We start from the raw sequence: 18,321 nt of genomic DNA, 5'->3' as shown, positions 1-18,321 counted from the left end.
AATAACTAAAGCCCAAGGGTAATAGAAACCAAGAGCAGGAGAACTGGTCCTTAGTAGGAAGCTTGTCAGTGAATGGGTTGGGGGAGGATTGATCAGGGACAGGGCCACTAGGACAGTGATAAAGGAAAGAGTAGTCATTCTGGCCCAAGACTGGGTGCTGGTAGGAGGCACAGTGACATGCATGATACTCCATCAGTAATAGTATTGTGAACTACAGTGCCTAAAAGGTGTGTATGAGATGGGGGAAGAGAAAAATGTGCCTGCCGTAGAGGAAAACTGGAGACATTGGTGGAGAGAAGTGGACATTTGTGAGGAATTGGTGGTGGAACATTGTATACCAGAAACTCAATTATGAGTAACTTTCTAATTTTGTAATTCATGGTGATTCAATAAAAACTTTAAAAAAATAATAGGGTGAAGAATCTGTGACTAGCACCTGGGAATTTGCCTTTACTACAAGTAAAATTAATAGGGTGTATATAGAAGAAAATGTTCTGTGCATTATATAGCTACATAGATTACTTAAAAAGTAATATTTTTGAAGATTTTTTCACTGTTTTTGGGCCACACCCAGCAATGCTCAGAGGTTACTCCTGGCTCTGTACTCAGGAATTATCTATGAAGGTGCTCAGGGAGGACCCTGTGGGATACTGGGGATTTAACCCAGGCCAGTGGTGTGCAAGGCAAGCATCCTACCTGCTGTACTATTGCTCTGGCCCCTGAAGATTTTTTTCTTTTTTTTTTCGAGGGAGGCAGTATGAGAGTAATTACAGGGCTGAAGGCAATTGCCTTGCATGTGGCTGATCCTGGTTCGATCCGCAGCACTGCATGATCCTTGACCACTGCCAGAAGTGATCCACAAAAATAAACATAATTAAATCCAAAACATGCATGCCCATTCTCATTGAAGAATGTTATTGAGTTTTAATTTTTATCTGTAGAAAAGACAAAGATGATTATTTATATAAATGTGTAGGGGAAATGCTACTATAGTAATATCAAATCTGTCAAGTCCCATTATCAAGTAGTGACTGACTTTTTGCTTTTTTGCTTTGATACTGGGATGAGCTAAGACCTCATGTATGCAAGGCAGGCACTTTATCACTGATGGAGCCGCTTCCCCAACCCTTAAGTAATAACTTTACAGAAAATCACTTTTATGTTAATATTAGGTAGAAATGATCTATTACCAGTAATATAGAAAAATAGAATTATTCTTTTATTTTATTTATTTAATTATTTTGGTTTTTGGGTCACACCCGGCAATGCACAGGGTTTACTCCTGGCTCTGCACTCAGGAGTTACCCCTGGCGGTGCTCAGGGGACCATATGGGATGCTGGGAATCGAACCCGGGTCGGCCTCGTGCAAGGCAAACGCCCTACCCGCTGTGCTATTACTCCAGCCCCTATTCTTTTATTTTTAAAAAATATTTTTATTGGGGCTGGAGCAATAGCACAGTGGATAGGGCATTTGCCTTGCATGTGGCCAACCCAGGTTCGATTCCCAGCATCCCCGTATGGTCCCTGAGCACTCTCAGGAGTAATTTCTGAGTGCATGATCTAGGAGTAACCCCTGTGCATCGCTGGGTGTGACCCAAAAGGCAAAAAACAAAAACAAAATCAAAATATTTTTATTAATGAGCCATAATTTACAAAGTTGCTGATAGTTGAATTTTAGCCACACAATAAAAATTATTCTTTTAATTGCTTCTAATCATAAAGGCCTAATGGAATTGAAAGATAATATCTAGTGTGATTTAGCAGATGAAGTTAAAAAAGAGAGTACGATAAGACAAAAATTCCTTTAAATTTTTTTCTCCCATAATGTTGCATCATTAGTTGGATATAATGGATGATGTGAATCCTATCCTTTTTGTTTGTGTTTTAATTTGTGAAATATTTCAGATACTTAATTTTGAATATAACAGCTTAGATGGAAGTTAGATCTCAGTCTCTTTGCATTAAATGATTTGATTTCTTTTTTTCATCCTAGGCATAACATCTCCAGCCACGTTATATGACAGATACAGCTCCCCAACAGCCAGTTCTACCAGGAGACGTCTGTTTGCTGATAATGATAGTCCCTCTGATGGAGGGACAACTGGGCACATCCCCCCGCAGCCCCTAGTCAATGCTGTCCCTGTGCAGAATGTATCTGGGGAAGCGGTTTCTGTCACACCAGTTCCTGGACAGACTTTGGTTACCATGGCAACAGCCACTGTCACAGCCAACAATGGACAAACAGTGACCATTCCTGTACAAGGTAAGGAAGGGAGAATTGGATCTTGAGGGTTCTTTTATCTCCACCTTTGGTTTTTTTTTTTTTTTTTTTGCAATCCAGTGATGCTCGGGTTACTCCTGGCTCTGCACTAAGGAATTACTCCTGGCAGTGCTTGTAGGGGGAAGAGGGGATCATACGGGATGCTGGGGATTGAACTGAGGTCGGCCATGTGTAAGGCAAACGCCCTACCTGCTGTACTATCACTCTGGCCAGATCTCGAGTTCTTTTTCTGTGAAATTCATTGGCAACTTACGTGAGATTTAGCTGGAGAAAAGGTTAGAGGGATTGAGAGATGAGAAATTGGACTTCTCTACTGGGAGAATCTCATAGTAATCACATTTTATTTATGTTTATTTTTATGGTTAAATTTTATTTATTTATTTATTTTATTTATATTTTTCTCTGAAACAAACTGCAGGTATTGCCAATGAGAATGGAGGGATAACATTCTTCCCAGTCCAAGTCAACGTTGGGGGTCAGGCACAAGCTGTGACCAGCTCTATCCAGCCCCTCAGTGCACAGGCCCTGACTGGAAGCCTAAGCTCGCAACAGGTGACTGGAACAACCTTGCAAGTCCCTGGCCAGGTGGCCATTCAGCAGATTTCTCCAGGTGGACAACAGCAGAAACAAGGCTCACCTTTAACCATCACTCATATGAGACCCAGGAAGACCAGTTCTTTATCACTTTTCTTTAGAAAGGTAATTTCTCATGTATTGTTCCTCGGGAATAATCTTGGGGATCATAAAGGTTTAGATGAGCAACACATGAAATATTTTGTTTTTCTACCAGGTTTACCACTTAGCTGGTGTCCGCCTTCGGGATCTTTGTGCTAAACTGGATATTTCCGATGAACTGAGGAAAAAAATCTGGACCTGCTTTGAATTCTCCATAATTCAGTGTCCTGAACTTATGATGGATAGACATCTGGACCAGTTGTTGATATGTGCCATTTATGTGATGGCAAAGGTGAGTGCCATTTAGAATATAAAAAGAAAAGAAAGTTAAATTTCCTGAACTCTCAGAACACTTTCTTTTTGTTTTGGGCCACAACTGGTAGTGGTGCAGGAACTACTCCTGGCTCTATGCTTGGTTGGGGGTCATTCTTGGCAGTGATTAGAGGCCCAGGTGCTGCTGGGAATTGAACCCAACCTTTCAGCCTGCAAAGCGTGCACTCAGCCCATTGAGCCTTCTCTCTCATCCTTAGAACACTCTTCGGAAGCGTTATTTAGATGTAATTCACATGCCATATAATTATCCACTCATCCGTTATTGGGTAGTTGGGTTGTTTCAGATCTTCCCTATTGTAAATTTTGCTGCATTGAACATAGGCTTGCATATATCTTTTCAAATTAATATTTTTGTGTTTTTCTTGGGATAGAAGGCAGTGATGAATGGGATTGCAGGATCATGTGCTCTATTTTTTTTGTTTGTTTGTTTTTGGGTCATACCTGGCGATGCATAGGGGTTATTCCTGGCTCTGCACTCAGGAACCACTCCTGGCGGTGCTCAGGGGACCATATGGGATGCTGGGATTTGAACCCGGGTCGGCCGCGTGCAAGGCAAATGCCCTACCCGCTATGCTATCATTCCAGCCCCCATGTGCTCTATTTTTAATTTTTGGAGAAGTCTTCATACTGCTCCTTATAAAGTTGACAGTTCTTACCCTTCAGTGAATGAAGGTTCCCTTTTCACAGACAGCAGTAGCTGTTTCCCAACTTTTTGAAGTGGTCAGTTTATAATGTTTGAGAAGTATTATCTCCCAGTTCAGTGCTCAGGGGTTGTTCCTGGCAGTTAGTGCTCAGGTAACCATGTGCTGGGTCTTAAACTTGGGGCTCCCAAATGCAAATGCAAAGCATGAACTGAACACTGTAAGGTACCACCTTGACTTGCATTTTTATTTTTATTTGCATTTTCCTAATGATCTGTGATGACGAATACTTCTTCATATGCCTGGTGTTCATTTGTATGTCTTTTTTGGCTTCTGTCCTATTTTTTGATGTTTTTTGTTAATGATGAATTTATTAGTCCTTTTTCAGATGAATCATATGCAAATGTTTTCTTCCATTCAGTTGGATGTCTTTTCATTTTAGCCATTGTTTCTTTTACAGTTCAGAAACTTCCTAATTTGATGTCATCCTGTTTGTTAACTTTTGCTGTTTTCCAGGCCAATAGTGTAGTCACTGAAGATGCCTCCCAAGTCAATATCAGAGACTGCCAGTGTTTTTTTTTTTTTTTCAATTCACTTTATAGATTCAGATCTAATATACTGAGGTTTTTGAATAAGTTCTGGGTATGGTGTGAGAATCTAGTTCCAGATCAGTTTCCCCAGCACCATTTATTGAAGAGGTTTTCATTTTTCCATTTCAGGCTCCTACCTCCTAAGCATGCACCTAATTTGTCCATACATCTGAATTATGGAGAATTCAAAAGCAGATCCAGATTTTTTTCCCTCAGTTCATTGAAACTATCCAGTTTAGCACAAAGATCCTGAAGGCAGACACCAGCAGTGCTGGGGATTCTCCTGGCCACCACAGCAGTGCCTGAGGGCCTGCAGGGCCGAATCTGGTGGTGCTTGGAGCCTTCATGACTGCACCTTGCAATGCTGGGGGGGACCATGTGGTGCAGGGGACTCAATGGGGTCTGATGCACACTTCACTGCAGAAGTGTGTCCTGGACCCTGCTGTAATTTTTATTACAATCTACTTTTTTTTTTCCCTTTTTTTCTGGGTCATACCCAGCTGTGCACAGTGGTTACTCCTGGCACATGCACTCAGGAATTTCTTCTGGCGGTGCTCGGAGAACCATATGTGATGCTGGGAATCAACCTGGGTTGGCCACTTGCAAGGCAAATGCCATGCCCGCTGTGCTATTGCTCCAGCCCCTACAATCGACTTTCTGCTTCATTTGAGCCTCATTTTTTCCTCTTCCCTTGTTATCCCATGCAGTGCTTATATTCACAGTGTAGTGGGATTTAATAGTGGTAGTTCCAGGGATTGCACTTACCACTTGGAAATATGGGGATGAAATTCTCTAGTCCCTCACTCTAAATTCTGAAAGAACTATTGCTGCAGCTAGGGTACTATTTTTTCTACTCTGAGCACTATGGATACATTGTTCCATTTCCTCTCTGCCTTTATATGTTCTGAGAAGTCTCCTACCATTTTATTCGGATTCCCTGGTTAGTGAAATTCTTTTCTCTTGATATATTTTAAGATTCTTTTTTGCTTACAGGCTGAAATTAGATTTTATTTCAAAATGATAAATAAGTGGGGGAATAGTTTTTTTTTTTTTTTTTGCTTTTTTTTTTTTTTTTTTTTTTTTGGGGTCACACCTGGCGATGCACAGGGGTTACTCCTGGCTCTGCACTCAGGAATTACCCCTGGCCGTGCTCAGGGGACCATATGGGATGCTGGGATTCGAACCCGGGTCGGCCGCGTGCAAGGCAAACGCCCTACCCGCTGTGCTATCTCTCCAGCCCCTGTGGGGGAATAGTTTTGACAGTGTACCTCCCCAGGCTTGTGAAGTTGGAGTAGTTCCACAAGAACTCCAGTTCAGACTCAGAAGGACTCTATCCAAACTTGTGATTCGCTGATCGTTAGGGATTTTGTAAAAGCTCTCCACCCTAATTTAAGGGTGTTTTTTTTCCCTCCATTTTGCTTGGAATTCATTGAGCGTCCTGGGTTTGTAGATTAAAATGCTTTAAAATTTTGGAATCTAGGATGTGGCTTGTAAATGAGAGAGATTTCATGTGAGGCCCTGGGTTTGACACTCTGAGTTGTGCTGAGTGTGGCCAGCCCAGGGCTTGTTGAGAGTGATGTATACGCATGCGCATGCCCACCCTCCCACCTCCTCCCCACACCACCAAAGGGCTAGAGAGATAGTGGGGGTTAAGGTGCTTGCCTTGTTTGATCCCTGAAACCCCACATGGGTGGGACTGAGCACTACTAGGGGTCCCTCCTAAGGACAGATCCAGAAGAGCTTCTCAACATTGCCAGGTGTGGCTCAAAACTCCAGCCCCCTTCCCCGCCCCCACAAAAACAAAAACAAAACAAAAACCAACCACAAAAAAGTGAAATTGAGAATCTTTCAACCTTTATTTAACAATATTCTCTTTATTTTTCTGGTACACCTGTTATATGTACATTATTAGTGTTCTCTGAACGGTTAATTTTTCTTTTTTTTTTCAGCTTTCATGGTATCTTAAGTTTGATGACTCCTTTTTCTTTGCTAGTTAAAATCTATTTTGCACCTCCAGTGAATTTTTTATTGTTATTGTACTTTTGTTTCCAGGTGTTGGTTCAAATACCACTGATTCCTTGCCACTAGTTACTTTCCTTGAATAGTAATTATTTGTTAACTATATGAGCTAAGGACTGTTTCCAGGAGCTTAAGATGTCTGCCTTTAAAAATACTGTTTTTGCTGGTTTTACTAAGCAGCAGGTTTATTATCTTGCTAGAAGTTAGTTCCTCTCTTTACTTTTTTGCCAGGTGACAAAAGAAGACAAATCCTTCCATAATATTATGCGTTGTTACAGGACTCAACCACAGGCTCGTAGCCAGGTAACCAACCATATTCTGTCTCAGAGCTGAAATTAAAACTTAACAGTTTTTGATGATTGTAAAAACAACAACTACAGTGATTCTATGGACTTTTCATCAACATAATAAACAAGAAAAGTCTTTAAACTTCCAAAACATTGAGTTTCATGTTTATCTTATTTTTCCCAAAAGGTAACAAAAGGGTTTGTTCATAGTTCAGATAATTAATTAGATGTAAATTAGAAAGTTATTTGATTTTTATATCACTTTTCAGTCTGATTAAGGAAATATTACTGTATACTTAACTAATAACATAAAATTAAAATTTAGCAATTATCTATGTCAAAGAGGCATCTATGAAATACCCACGTCCTTTTCTGACGTGGTTTATCACTGTATCACTGTCATTCCGTTGTTTGTTGATTTATTCGAGCGGGCACCAGTAACGTCTCTATTACACTCAGCCCTGAGATTTTAGCAGCCTCTCCTTACTCGTCTTTCCCAATGATTGGAGGCTCTTTCAGGGTCAGGGGAATGAGACCTATTGTTACTGTTTTTGGCATATTGAATACGCCATGGGTAGCTTGCCAGGCTCTGCCATGTGGGCGGGATACTCTTGGTAGCTTGCTGGGCTCTCTGAGAGGTATGCATATATCCTTTACTATATTTTGGGATATGAATACGCCATGGGAAGCTTTCAAGGCTCTCCCATGAAGACAATAAACTCTTGGTAGCTTGTCAGGTTCTCCTAGAGGGAGAACAAGGCTATTACATGTCATGTGACCACTTTGTGGCCGCGCGCTTCCGGGAGCTTAGTCTTACAGTCTCTGGATGTTGGCCGTTGGTGGGATTACATGGTACCAAGGGCAGTTTGTGGGTGTGGCTGCCAAGCTACTGGAAAATGGGGGGTCTGGCTGGAGAAGGCCCAGTCCCAATCCGAGCAGGCTTGGAGATCTCATTTAGACTTGATTTATGGTTGACTATTATTACTCCAGCCAAACGATCCCTGACGTAATAGCAACATGACTTTGGCTATATATCTTGACAACTATCACTCCATGTGGTTATTGTGAGAATTAAGTAACATGTCACAGTTTATAGGTTAGGATATGCTCAATACTAGTTTGTTCCTTATTGTCTCTGTGAAGGTCTATAGAAGTGTTTTGATAAAAGGGAAAAGGAAAAGAAGAAATTCTGGAAGCAATGATAGCAGAAGCCATGAGAATTCTCCAACAGAACTAAACAAAGCTAGAAGTAAGTGGGATCTTTATGGACTCTTACACAAAATCAGGAGTTTCTTTTATTTTTATGACCTAGAAGATTAAGGATTATTAATGAAGTTACTATATACAAACTATGAAAATGCTTTATTGTCAAAGGGTTTGTTGGAACAATAAACCAGATTCTCAATTTAGTAGTAAAGCTGTCCTTCATCTCATAAGCTTGAAGAATGCTGCATCCTCCATTTGATTCCCAGGGCAATTAAAGACGGTTTCAGGCAGTAATGTGTTGACTTTAGTTCCAGAAAACTCTTGACAGGTGAACTGAAACTAAGCTGTTGAAATACTACCCCTAATTGTTAGGTTCCTCCACTTAATGCAGGGTTCAGATTCTAGAATACTTGGTATAACTTAACAATGTAATCTGCTTTCTAAGCACTTGCTTATATTTACCGCGTGCGCTAAAATGAATCTTACTGCTTTGCTCCTTAATATGAAGAGTGAAGTGCCCACCTGTTGACACTAAATAGGTAGCTCTTCCTACTGAGTTTTCAAACTGTCTGCGCTCCCTTTGTGTTTAACACTCTTTGTTCTGTGGGTTGCAGCCAGCAGAGACTCCAGTCCTGTCATGAGGTCAAGCAGCACCTTGCCTGTTCCACAGCCTGGCAGTGCCCCTCCCACACCTACTCACCTGACAGGTGCCAACAGTGACATGGAGGAGGAGGAGAGGGGAGACCTCATTCAGTTCTACAACAGCATCTACTTAAAACAGATTCAGGCGTTTGCCTTGAAGTACTCACAGGCAAATGGAGTAAGTATGGCAGGGATTATTTCATGCTTTTTTTGAGCCGTGCCTAGTGGTGTTCAGGGGTTACTCCTGGTTTGCTACCTACCCCACTCCCTGTCCCCCTACCCCACTGCCCCCAAAAGAAAAATTTTTTAAAAAAATAATTGGTACAGGCACTTAAGTATTAGCTACTTGTATATCCTTTGTCTTGATCTGGTGATGCCAGGGATGAAACCTAGAGTCTCACTTTATAAGCACTCTGCTGCTAAGGTCTATCTCTATCTCTGACCCTCGACTTTTGAACTTTTAAGTTAAAATATTTAAAAAGAATCCCTGGGGGTGCGGAGTGATAATACAGCAGGTAGGGTGTTTGCCTTGCATGCGGCTGAGCCAGGTTCGATCCCTGGTATTCCATATTGTCCCCCAAGCTGTGCCAGGAAGGATCCCTGGATGCAGAGCCAGGAGTAAGCCCTGAGCACCACCAGGTGTGGTCCACCAAACCAAAATAAATACATAAATAAAAAGAATGCGTGGTTACAAATTTTGTTTACCCTTTTATAATTTTTTTTTAATAACAGATGGATACTCCTCCACTCTCTCCCTATCCGTTTATAAGAACAGGTTCTCCTCGCCGAATACAGTTGTCTCACAATCATCCAGTGTATGTTTCTCCACATAAAAATGAAACAATGCTTTCTCCTCGAGAAAAGATTTTCTACTACTTCAGCAATAGTCCTTCAAAGGTGAGCTTGACATAGTTCTTGGTTTTTACTAGCCCCAGAATGCTAGGGATGATGGGAACTGCCAGGAAGAAGTGATGAATAAATCCTAGTAGAGCAAGAAATGGTTTGGGCTATGGAGGAGAAATTTAGGCTTAGAAATATGTAACATTTATTTTCTCTGTTCCTACAAATATATTTTGAATACTTTTTTTGGGTGGAGGGGGACACCTAGCAGTGCTCAGGGGTTACTCCTTGCTCTGTACTAAGGAATCACTCCTGGCGGTGCTCGGGACCATATGGGATGCTGGGAATCGAACCCGGGTCGGGTTCGTTCTACGGGGATGCCAGGGATCAAACTTGGGTCGGCTGCATGCAAGGCTAGTGCCTTACATGATGTACTATGGCTTCAGCCCCCACATCTTGAAAATTCTGCTGCAAAAATCTATGCTTTGTTTTTATCATATTTGTTAAATATTTGAATTCACTAGGGAAAAAACAATTGGATCTCTAAATTGATTACTGAGTGTCTGTGTCTAGGGCAAGCAGAATCTCTAGCCTCTTGACTCTAGGCTAAACGGGTTGTGGTTGGTTAGACATTTTGTATAGAGCAGTGAGATTATCATATGAGCACACAGATTTGTGTGGTAGTATCTACTTCATGCTAGAATGGGGAGGGAAACTTGTTAGGCCCTTAATCCATGAAAAGTGAGCAAGTTGTTGGGATACCCAGAAGGGCGTCCAGGAAGGGCATTAGGGGAAAGAAAGAAATGTACTTAAGGCAGTAAGGCTAGGTTACTGGCAATCTTACACTGTGCCAAATGCCACTGGTGGTGTGGGGGAGATAGCTCAAAGGGCTACAGCGCAGCCCCTCAGTTTGACTGTCAGCATGGCATGTCCCTCTAGTGCCACTGGGCCAAAGCTAGCCTTCATCACTAGACAGCTTGGCCGAATATTCCTAAGAATGGCCCTTCCCTTACCTCCAAAGAAAAAGAAGTGTCACTGGATCTTAAAGGCCCTTATGTATGTTTATAGATTTTTATGTATATAGATTACTTAAAAGAAATTCACATATGTAACAAAAGGTCTGAATTCTAAACAGACTTAAAGACTTAAAAGAAATACACATATATAATAAAAGGTCTGAATTCTAAACAGAATGGTGTAGTATCGTGAAATAGTAGAGGGGAGAAGAATATTGTTCTAAGACAAAATACAAATGAGTGTGATATATGATCTTTAATAAGACCTGCATAGAAAAGCATAGCTATATAATGGGAAAAAAGTGGAAAACTTTAATGTAGACCAGCGTTGAGAGTTACCATTAGATTTTTTTAATACCTCTTTGCTGATGATGATAGTAAGAAAGTATACTTAAAGTAGTCAGAGTTAACATTTCCTGATATCATGGGGCTAGAAAAATAGTACGGGAGTTTAGACACTTGCTTGTGGCCAACTAGAGTTCCATTTGGGGGCTGTAACTTAGCAGTGTACGGGGCTTACTCCTGATGGGTTTGGAGGACCATATGCGTGGGGGATAAGGCAAGCACCCTACCTACTTTCCCAGCTAAAATTGGATCCCCAGCACCACATAAGTCTTTTGAGCACTGCCAGGAGTGATCTCTGAGCACCACTGGGTGTGGCGCAAAACTAAAAAAATAAAATAAAATAAAAATTTGTGTGATGCAGTGTAACACTGTAACGGAAATTTATTACAACAAATACCTATTTTATTAACGGTATCAAATTATGACCTAAGGTTAGCGAGCTTAAGAAACTAGGAAAAAGGGGCTGGAGTGATAGCACAGCGGGTAGGGCATTTGCCTTGCACGCGGCCGACCCGGGTTCGATTCCCAGCATCCCATATGGTCTCCTGAGTGCAGAGCCAGGAGTAACCCCTCTGCATTGCCAGGTGTGACCCAAAAAGCAAAAAAAAAAAAAAAAAAGAAAGAAAGAAACTAGAAAAAGAGCTGGACTGAATGAAATAGACAAGTTAGAGAAAATTCATGTAATTAAGGGCTGGAGAGGTAGTAATAAGGTAGCACCTGCCTTGCATATGGCTGATCCTGGTTCAGTCCTTGGCAACACATGATCCCCTGAACACTGATGGGAGTCAGAGCCACGAGTGGCCCCAGAATTAAAATAATTAAGCTCTACCGGATATCGAGTTTAAAAAGGGTGAGAGAACAGAGGTTTAGGCACTTGGCTTGCCGGTGACCCACGTGAATTGATCCCCAGCAGAGCATATGGTGCCCCAGGCACTCCAGTCGTGGTCCCTGATCACAAGTAAAGCCCTGTGCATAGCCAGATGTGGCCCAGAACAAAACAAAACCAGTCAGGGAAAACTATAGCGCACAGTTTAAGACCTGCAGACATTAATAAAACCATGATGGATAAAAATAAACTTCCTGCAACAAATGCAATACGATGCAAATAAAATAGGACCAGTTCTTTCAAAGATGTAAGCTGCCAAAGCCCAGTAGTGTCTGTAGTTCTGAATTAAAGAAATTGAGTTTGTGGCTTAAAAACTTCTTAAAAGGGTAGATGACTGCACTGGTAAGATTTGTAAGATTATACAATTAATAAACAATCAAGTGTATTTCTCTATGTTGGTAATAAAAAGATAAATTTAGAAACATTAATAGCATTAGGACTTAGAGTTAGAAATAAATATTTAAAAAGTTGTACAAAACTCTTAACCTAGCAACTACTACATAACCTTGGTGATAAAAATCAAGGGTTAATAAAATTGGGGCTGGAGTAGTAGCACAACGGGGAGGGCATTTGCCTTGCATGTGTCTTACCCAGGTTCGATTCCCAGCATCCCATATGGTCCCCCAAGCACCGCCAGGAGTAATTCCTAAGTGCAAGGCCAGGAGTAACTCCTGAGCATCACTGGGCATGATGCAAAAAGCCCAAAAATTAAAAAAGGAGAGGGGCTGAGGAGACCGTACCTGTGTGCAGGCACTTGCCTTGTCTGTGACTGTCCCTAGTTCAATTCCTGGCATGGCATTTGGTCCCCTGAGCACTGTCAGAAGTAATCTCTTGAGCATAGTTGGATGTGCCTCCCCCCATCCAAAAAAAAAAAGGGAAGACAAATAGCATATTTGTGTGTTGTAAAGTATCAGGATGTTAGATTTCACTTGATAAATTCAGCCGAATTCTGGTCAAAATTACAGCAAAATAGTTTGTATAGCCCACATTTACATAAAATTGCTAAGAACTAGAATAGTGAAAATAATTTTGAAAAAGTGGGAGGAATCACTAATTTCAAGCTTATTGTAGATTACTGTAAACCAATTTCAAGATTACTGTGACCTACAGTAATCAAGAGTGTAGTGTTATGAAAATGGTATATATCAATGAAAAAAGAAAAGAAAGCACAAGTAACCACACATCTAGTACAGTAAAGTGATTTTCAAGGAAAGTGAAAAAGAAATTTAGTGGACAATGACTAGCTTTTACAACACTTGGTACTAAAAAATTGAACATCTGTATATAAAACTAGATATCTTTTGTACTATCTCAGTCTCCCCCCAAAACCTAAAATTCTAAGCGAAAATATAGAAAATCTTTGTGAATATGGGTTGTGCGAGGTTTTTAAAAATATAACAGCAAAAGCACAGTTTATGAAAGATTAGTAAATTGTATTTTATCAGAATCAAGAATTTCTGCTCAAGACACTGTAGAAAAAAAGGGATAAAAAAAGTCAGACTAGGAGAAACTTTCATAGAACTCACCTGATAAAAGATTGTATCTACACTAAAAGATTATCAAAATTCTTTAGAAATACATTCACATTTAAAAGTGGGCAAAAGATTTGAATATACTTCCCTCTTAAGTCTGTTAGGATGGCTACAGTCTTAAAAGTAACACTAACAGGTTTTGGTAATAATGTAAATTGCTGGGAAGAGTGCAGAATGATAGAGTATAGCCATTGTATTTGGAAAACATCTTGGCAATTTCTTAACAAGTTAAACATATCCATAAAACATTATAACTCAAAGTTACTTCAAGAAAAAGTTAAACATATCCTTACCATACAACCATTAATCTAACTCCTAATTAACATGGTAATTAGGCATTAAGTCACTATAAACATTCATATACATGTTGGTATTCCTAATTGCCAAAAACTAGAAAACAATCCAGTGTCCTACAGCTGATACAACAAATGGGTAAACATTGTCTGAGTGGTATACCCAGACAGTGTGCCTCTAGGCAATAAAAAGGATTCAACTACTGGTAGATTATATAAACTAATGTCAAACATTAGTGAAAGGTACTCGATACAATGGTCACTCTGTAAAATTTCATTTCTGTGACATTCTGGAAAAGGCAAATACTATAGGAGATATCAGTGGTTGTTTGGACTGGGTTAATTATCAATGAAGGAATTTTTGGGAATGAACAAATTTTTATAGTGTTCTTGTGGTAGTTACATGGAAGTACTTTTTAAATAAGTCAGGCTGGATTTACCTTACATAAAAAAAAACTTATTTTTGTACAAAATCATTAAGTGTTCAGATCAGTAGTTTTTAGTCCTGCCTGTACATTATTTCACCTAGGGAAGTTTTTGAAAAATGCACAGAATTGGGAGTGTCCTAGTTATTAATGGTAGGTAACACTAGGTTGTTATTCGGGGGAAATGTTTGTCATCTTGATAAAAAAGAGGATTTTAGTGATTAAAGGTCAGGGAAGAATATTACAAAGCCGAAAGCAGCTTGGGTCCTTGAGCCAACCATCCTAACATTTATACCATCAAAAGAATTATCTGATACCACACAAGATCAATTAAGATAACACTAATCACTGCATGTTTCATTGGATTGTTACAGCCTATTGCATAAGTTATGAAGTTATGCCTGGAGCAGTGTTTTCTTGATGTCTTTTGACCATGGTCCCCTCTGACCTTTCCCCCCACTGACCTACCAGTTGGCACCCCAGTCTTACGCTGTGGTGCCCTGGGACTACCCTGAGGTACTGCCTCCATGGCCTGCAGTTGAGAAATGTCCTTAAAATACACAATTTTGATTTTTTAATATAATGAGCTCATTCCAGAACAGAGCACAGCTGCCAGAATTGTTCAGAACAAACAGTGAATGTTCCTGGGGACTGGGTAAGGGTAAAAGTTAGGTATTTCCAGAGGGCAGGAGTGGAGTGACGGACGAGCCCTGGGTTTGATTCCAGGGGAATGGTTCCCTGAGCACCCAACACCAGAAAAAAAGAACAATGTGTTTAAGCTGTTGTGTATCGTATATAAGTTATATGCACAGCACCAATGTGTAATGTATTAATATGCTAAATGTGCTTTGTATATTAAGGTCTATACTTACATAACTTACATAGTACCTGAAATATATGAATAATATGTATACATTTAACAAGTTAAGAAATATTCATGTGGAAGACTAAACATGGCAGGTGTAGGAAAGAAAGGTGAAAGAACATATTCTTAGAAGTGCATGTGCTGACAATAAAATTGATTTTTGGGGGGCCACAGTGATAGTGGCATTTGCCTTGCATACAGCCGACTTGGGTTCCCATATGGACCCCTGAGCACTACCAGGAGTAATTCCTGAGTGCAGAACCAACCAAGAGTAACCCCTGAGCATTGAGTGGTGTGGCTTAAACCAAACAAAAAACCCATAAAACAAGAAAAACTTGATTTTATTTAAAATTATATTAAACAGGGCTTGCCTTATGTGTTTGTACCGTTTGACCCCCAACCCACCAGTCTCCCAGCACCCAAGCATCAGCAGGCACTGCCCCGAAGGGACCCCCAGGAGGCCTGGGTCACTCCCATCCCCAGAGCTCCAGCAACACATCCACTCCTTGGGCCCTCATGCTGAACCACTGGACTGCTTAGCTGACAGTCACCTGGAGCCCGTGCCCCTCGCCCCAAGCACCGCAAAGAAAGCGTTAGAAAATTATTTTAAAATAAAATGTGAATATTATGATAAAATGTGTAGGACTTTAAAATAGTTGGGGCATGGTAAATGAATGAGAGTCGAGATCAAACTGGCTGAATTCGTTGAGGTAGGGTAATGGTCATGATCCACTGCTTTTCTACTTTCCTGTGTGTGAGATTTTTATCTTAAAGAATGTACATGTATATGTCTAGTGTGCTTTCCATTAGGAAATATGAACAATAAAACAGGACATAAAACTTATTTTTGGTTAACAAGGATCAAATTTGGGGCCTCATACTTGTAAGGAAGAGCAAAAAAATTTTTTTAAACCAGAAAACAATGTGACCTAGAAATGTGGGTGTGGACCAAAAAGAGGGATTCTGGTAGTTTTTCAATCAGGATTCCTCAAATGAATCACAGAACACAGGAAATAATTTGCCTGTATTGTCAGTTCTCTCAAAGACAATATATGATTACTAATATATTCTGTCTTTGAATTTGGGGACACATTGGCTGCACTCAGGGATCAAACCTGGTAGGTCTCGGAGGGTGCTGGGGATTGGACCCAGACCAGGTGCATGCCAGTGCCTTACCAGCTACACCTTCTCCCTAACTCTATTATTACTAGTTGTATTCTAAATCATACTAATAAGTCACTACGATGGATGTCTCAGGGAATTCAGGATAATTTCTCATGAAATTTCCATTAATGATTCTTAAGAATTGAGTAATAAATGGAGAAAAGGGCATAATGCTATTTATGAAATAATGATTTTTCTTAAAGAGAAAAAGCAGTATACGAAGTGACTAAAGAAAGCATAACCATGTGATGCTCAACCACTGGCTTGCAGACCACTGACTGAAAATCAGTTTTGTAACTTTTTTTCCTTTTACTCTAACTTGTAAACTGACTTTGTGGGCAAGTATGCATCAGAATCACCTCTCGGAGCCAGGGAGATCGCCCACAGGACTGGAGTACATGCTTCTCATACAGAGGGCCCATGTCTGATACCCACCACCCCATGGCCCTTGGGCACCATTCAGACCAAGCAGCACTCCATGAAGGGCCTGCACATTCAGGCCTGCACAACCAGGCCAAGTATTGCCAGCAATGGGCCCTGGGGCCCTCAGCACTGCTTGAGAGATTCAAAAATAAAATAATCTCTGGACCCTGGATGTAGCTCAGTCCTAGAGCATTTGCCTTACATGTAAAATCCTGGGTTTCATCCCTAGGGTTGTTAAAAATTTGTTCTGGAGTTTATTAAAGAATTGGAGTAAACCTGCCTTCATCCCAGATAGTTCAGTCAGTAGAGAGGTAAAACCAGAAGGATAGAAAACTTAGTTCTTTCCACTGTAAGGATGTTTAAATTCTTCAAGGTAAATTGACACATCTGAGGTTCCTTTTTAAAGTTTTTGTATGTTTCCCCCCCACTTTAGAGACTAAGAGAAATTAACAGTATGATACGGACAGGAGAAACTCCAACCAAAAAGAGAGGGATTCTTTTGGAAGATGGAAGTGAATCACCTGCAAAACGAATTTGCCCAGAAAATCATTCTGCCTTACTGCGCCGTCTCCAAGATGTAGCTAATGACCGAGGTTCCCACTGAGGTTAGTCTGTTGTATTGAAACTGTCTTTTCATACTCTGTTTAGCAGCATCATTTAATGCATGCTAAGTTATGGGGCTTCCCCCCCTTTATCCTTCTAATGTCCTTAGGATATTCTTACTCTTCCACCTGCCTTTTTTCTCCTATCATTTAGTGCTTTCCATCATGGATTGTTTTAATTTTTTTGGCAAAACTTTTTATATGTACTGCCAAGAAAACATGTTCAGATATGTGTACGAGAGGTTTCTGATATGCTCCGGAGGAGGAACTGTATTTCAATTCATTGCTACCTGGTTTTCTGATGAGCTGTGGTGCTCATAAAAAGCAAAGTAGGTATTTTATCCTCAAACATTTCATAGGAATGCAAGACTTGCATTTCTGAAACACAGGAGGGAGCCCAGATAAGAGTCCCAGGGTCACTAGCCCCAATTCCCTATCCCTTTGTGTAATTCTTTCCTCTCCGCATTAGATGTGGTACAATGTGATAAGTGCTTGATTGTTAAGTGTGCAATGTGTGAGTGAACTTGTATAAGAAGAGGCACTTTAGGGCTGTCATAAGCATGATTTTGTAACCCAGATTTTGCTGTATATTTGCGATGGCACTTTCTACAATGTGAACTTTATTAAGTACAAATCTTCTAAGCTAAACTATGTCTTCTTTAATGCATTTGTACTTTTTTAAGACTGTTAAAGCCCCAGTCGCCACCTTTGGGGCATGTTTTAAATTCTCCTGGTTTTTGTTATGTTGGATCATCAGCTAATATTTTAAATCAAGTTGAATAAGGGAATTAATATGAAAAATTATGACTTGTTCCTTTAGGAGATAGCTATCCAAAAAGACGTGTCTATTAAGGTGATATTTAAAACTATCTTTGGGTGTGTTCCTGACAGTTAAAAAAATAGGTTGGCGCATTTAGATTTTTAGTACATAGTACCATTTATACAAATTAGAAAATGTTATTTAACAGCTATTCAATTATCTACATATACATTTATTAATCACTATTCTAGCAGTTTTAAGGTTGGATGAATAATTTTATTAGGGAGAAAATTCAATTGTAAATTGAATCAATATAAACAAAGTTACTAGGTAACTTCATATTGCTCTGAAATATGGAACTTACACTGTTCAATTAGAATAGTGTTTCTGCAAAAATATTTATAAAACTTCTCAAGATACTGCTACTGTAATTTTATATGAGAATAAATGTATTTTTCAATAAAGCATTTATAAATTAATATTTGATTAGTTATAT

The 18,321-nt window shown here is 40.0% G+C and overlaps 1 protein-coding gene across 3 annotated transcripts in view; it reads left to right on the top strand.

Moving 5' to 3' along the window:
* The window catches only part of RBL2 (RB transcriptional corepressor like 2), a 53,320-nt gene extending 35,016 nt beyond the window's left edge, over positions 1-18,304 (top strand). For 2 of the 3 annotated variants that reach the window (XM_055145288.1, XM_055145286.1), the window contains exons 15-22: positions 1,994-2,263; positions 2,700-2,980; positions 3,072-3,248; positions 6,771-6,842; positions 7,970-8,075; positions 8,647-8,852; positions 9,407-9,571; positions 16,897-18,304. In XM_055145288.1, coding sequence (XP_055001263.1) covers positions 1,994-2,263; positions 2,700-2,980; positions 3,072-3,248; positions 6,771-6,842; positions 7,970-8,075; positions 8,647-8,852; positions 9,407-9,571; positions 16,897-17,067 — 1,448 coding nt within the window. In that variant the 3' untranslated portion in view covers positions 17,068-18,304. The remainder of the gene's footprint in view (positions 1-1,993; positions 2,264-2,699; positions 2,981-3,071; positions 3,249-6,770; positions 6,843-7,969; positions 8,076-8,646; positions 8,853-9,406; positions 9,572-16,896) is intronic. The other variant, XM_055145287.1, reaches the window with a different exon arrangement.
* The last annotated feature ends 17 nt before the right edge of the window (positions 18,305-18,321 follow it).

This window comes from Sorex araneus, chromosome 8 (assembly GCF_027595985.1).
Source record: "Sorex araneus isolate mSorAra2 chromosome 8, mSorAra2.pri, whole genome shotgun sequence".
Classification (NCBI taxonomy): domain Eukaryota; kingdom Metazoa; phylum Chordata; class Mammalia; order Eulipotyphla; family Soricidae; genus Sorex; species Sorex araneus.
This window is presented reverse-complemented; position numbering and strand designations above follow the sequence as displayed.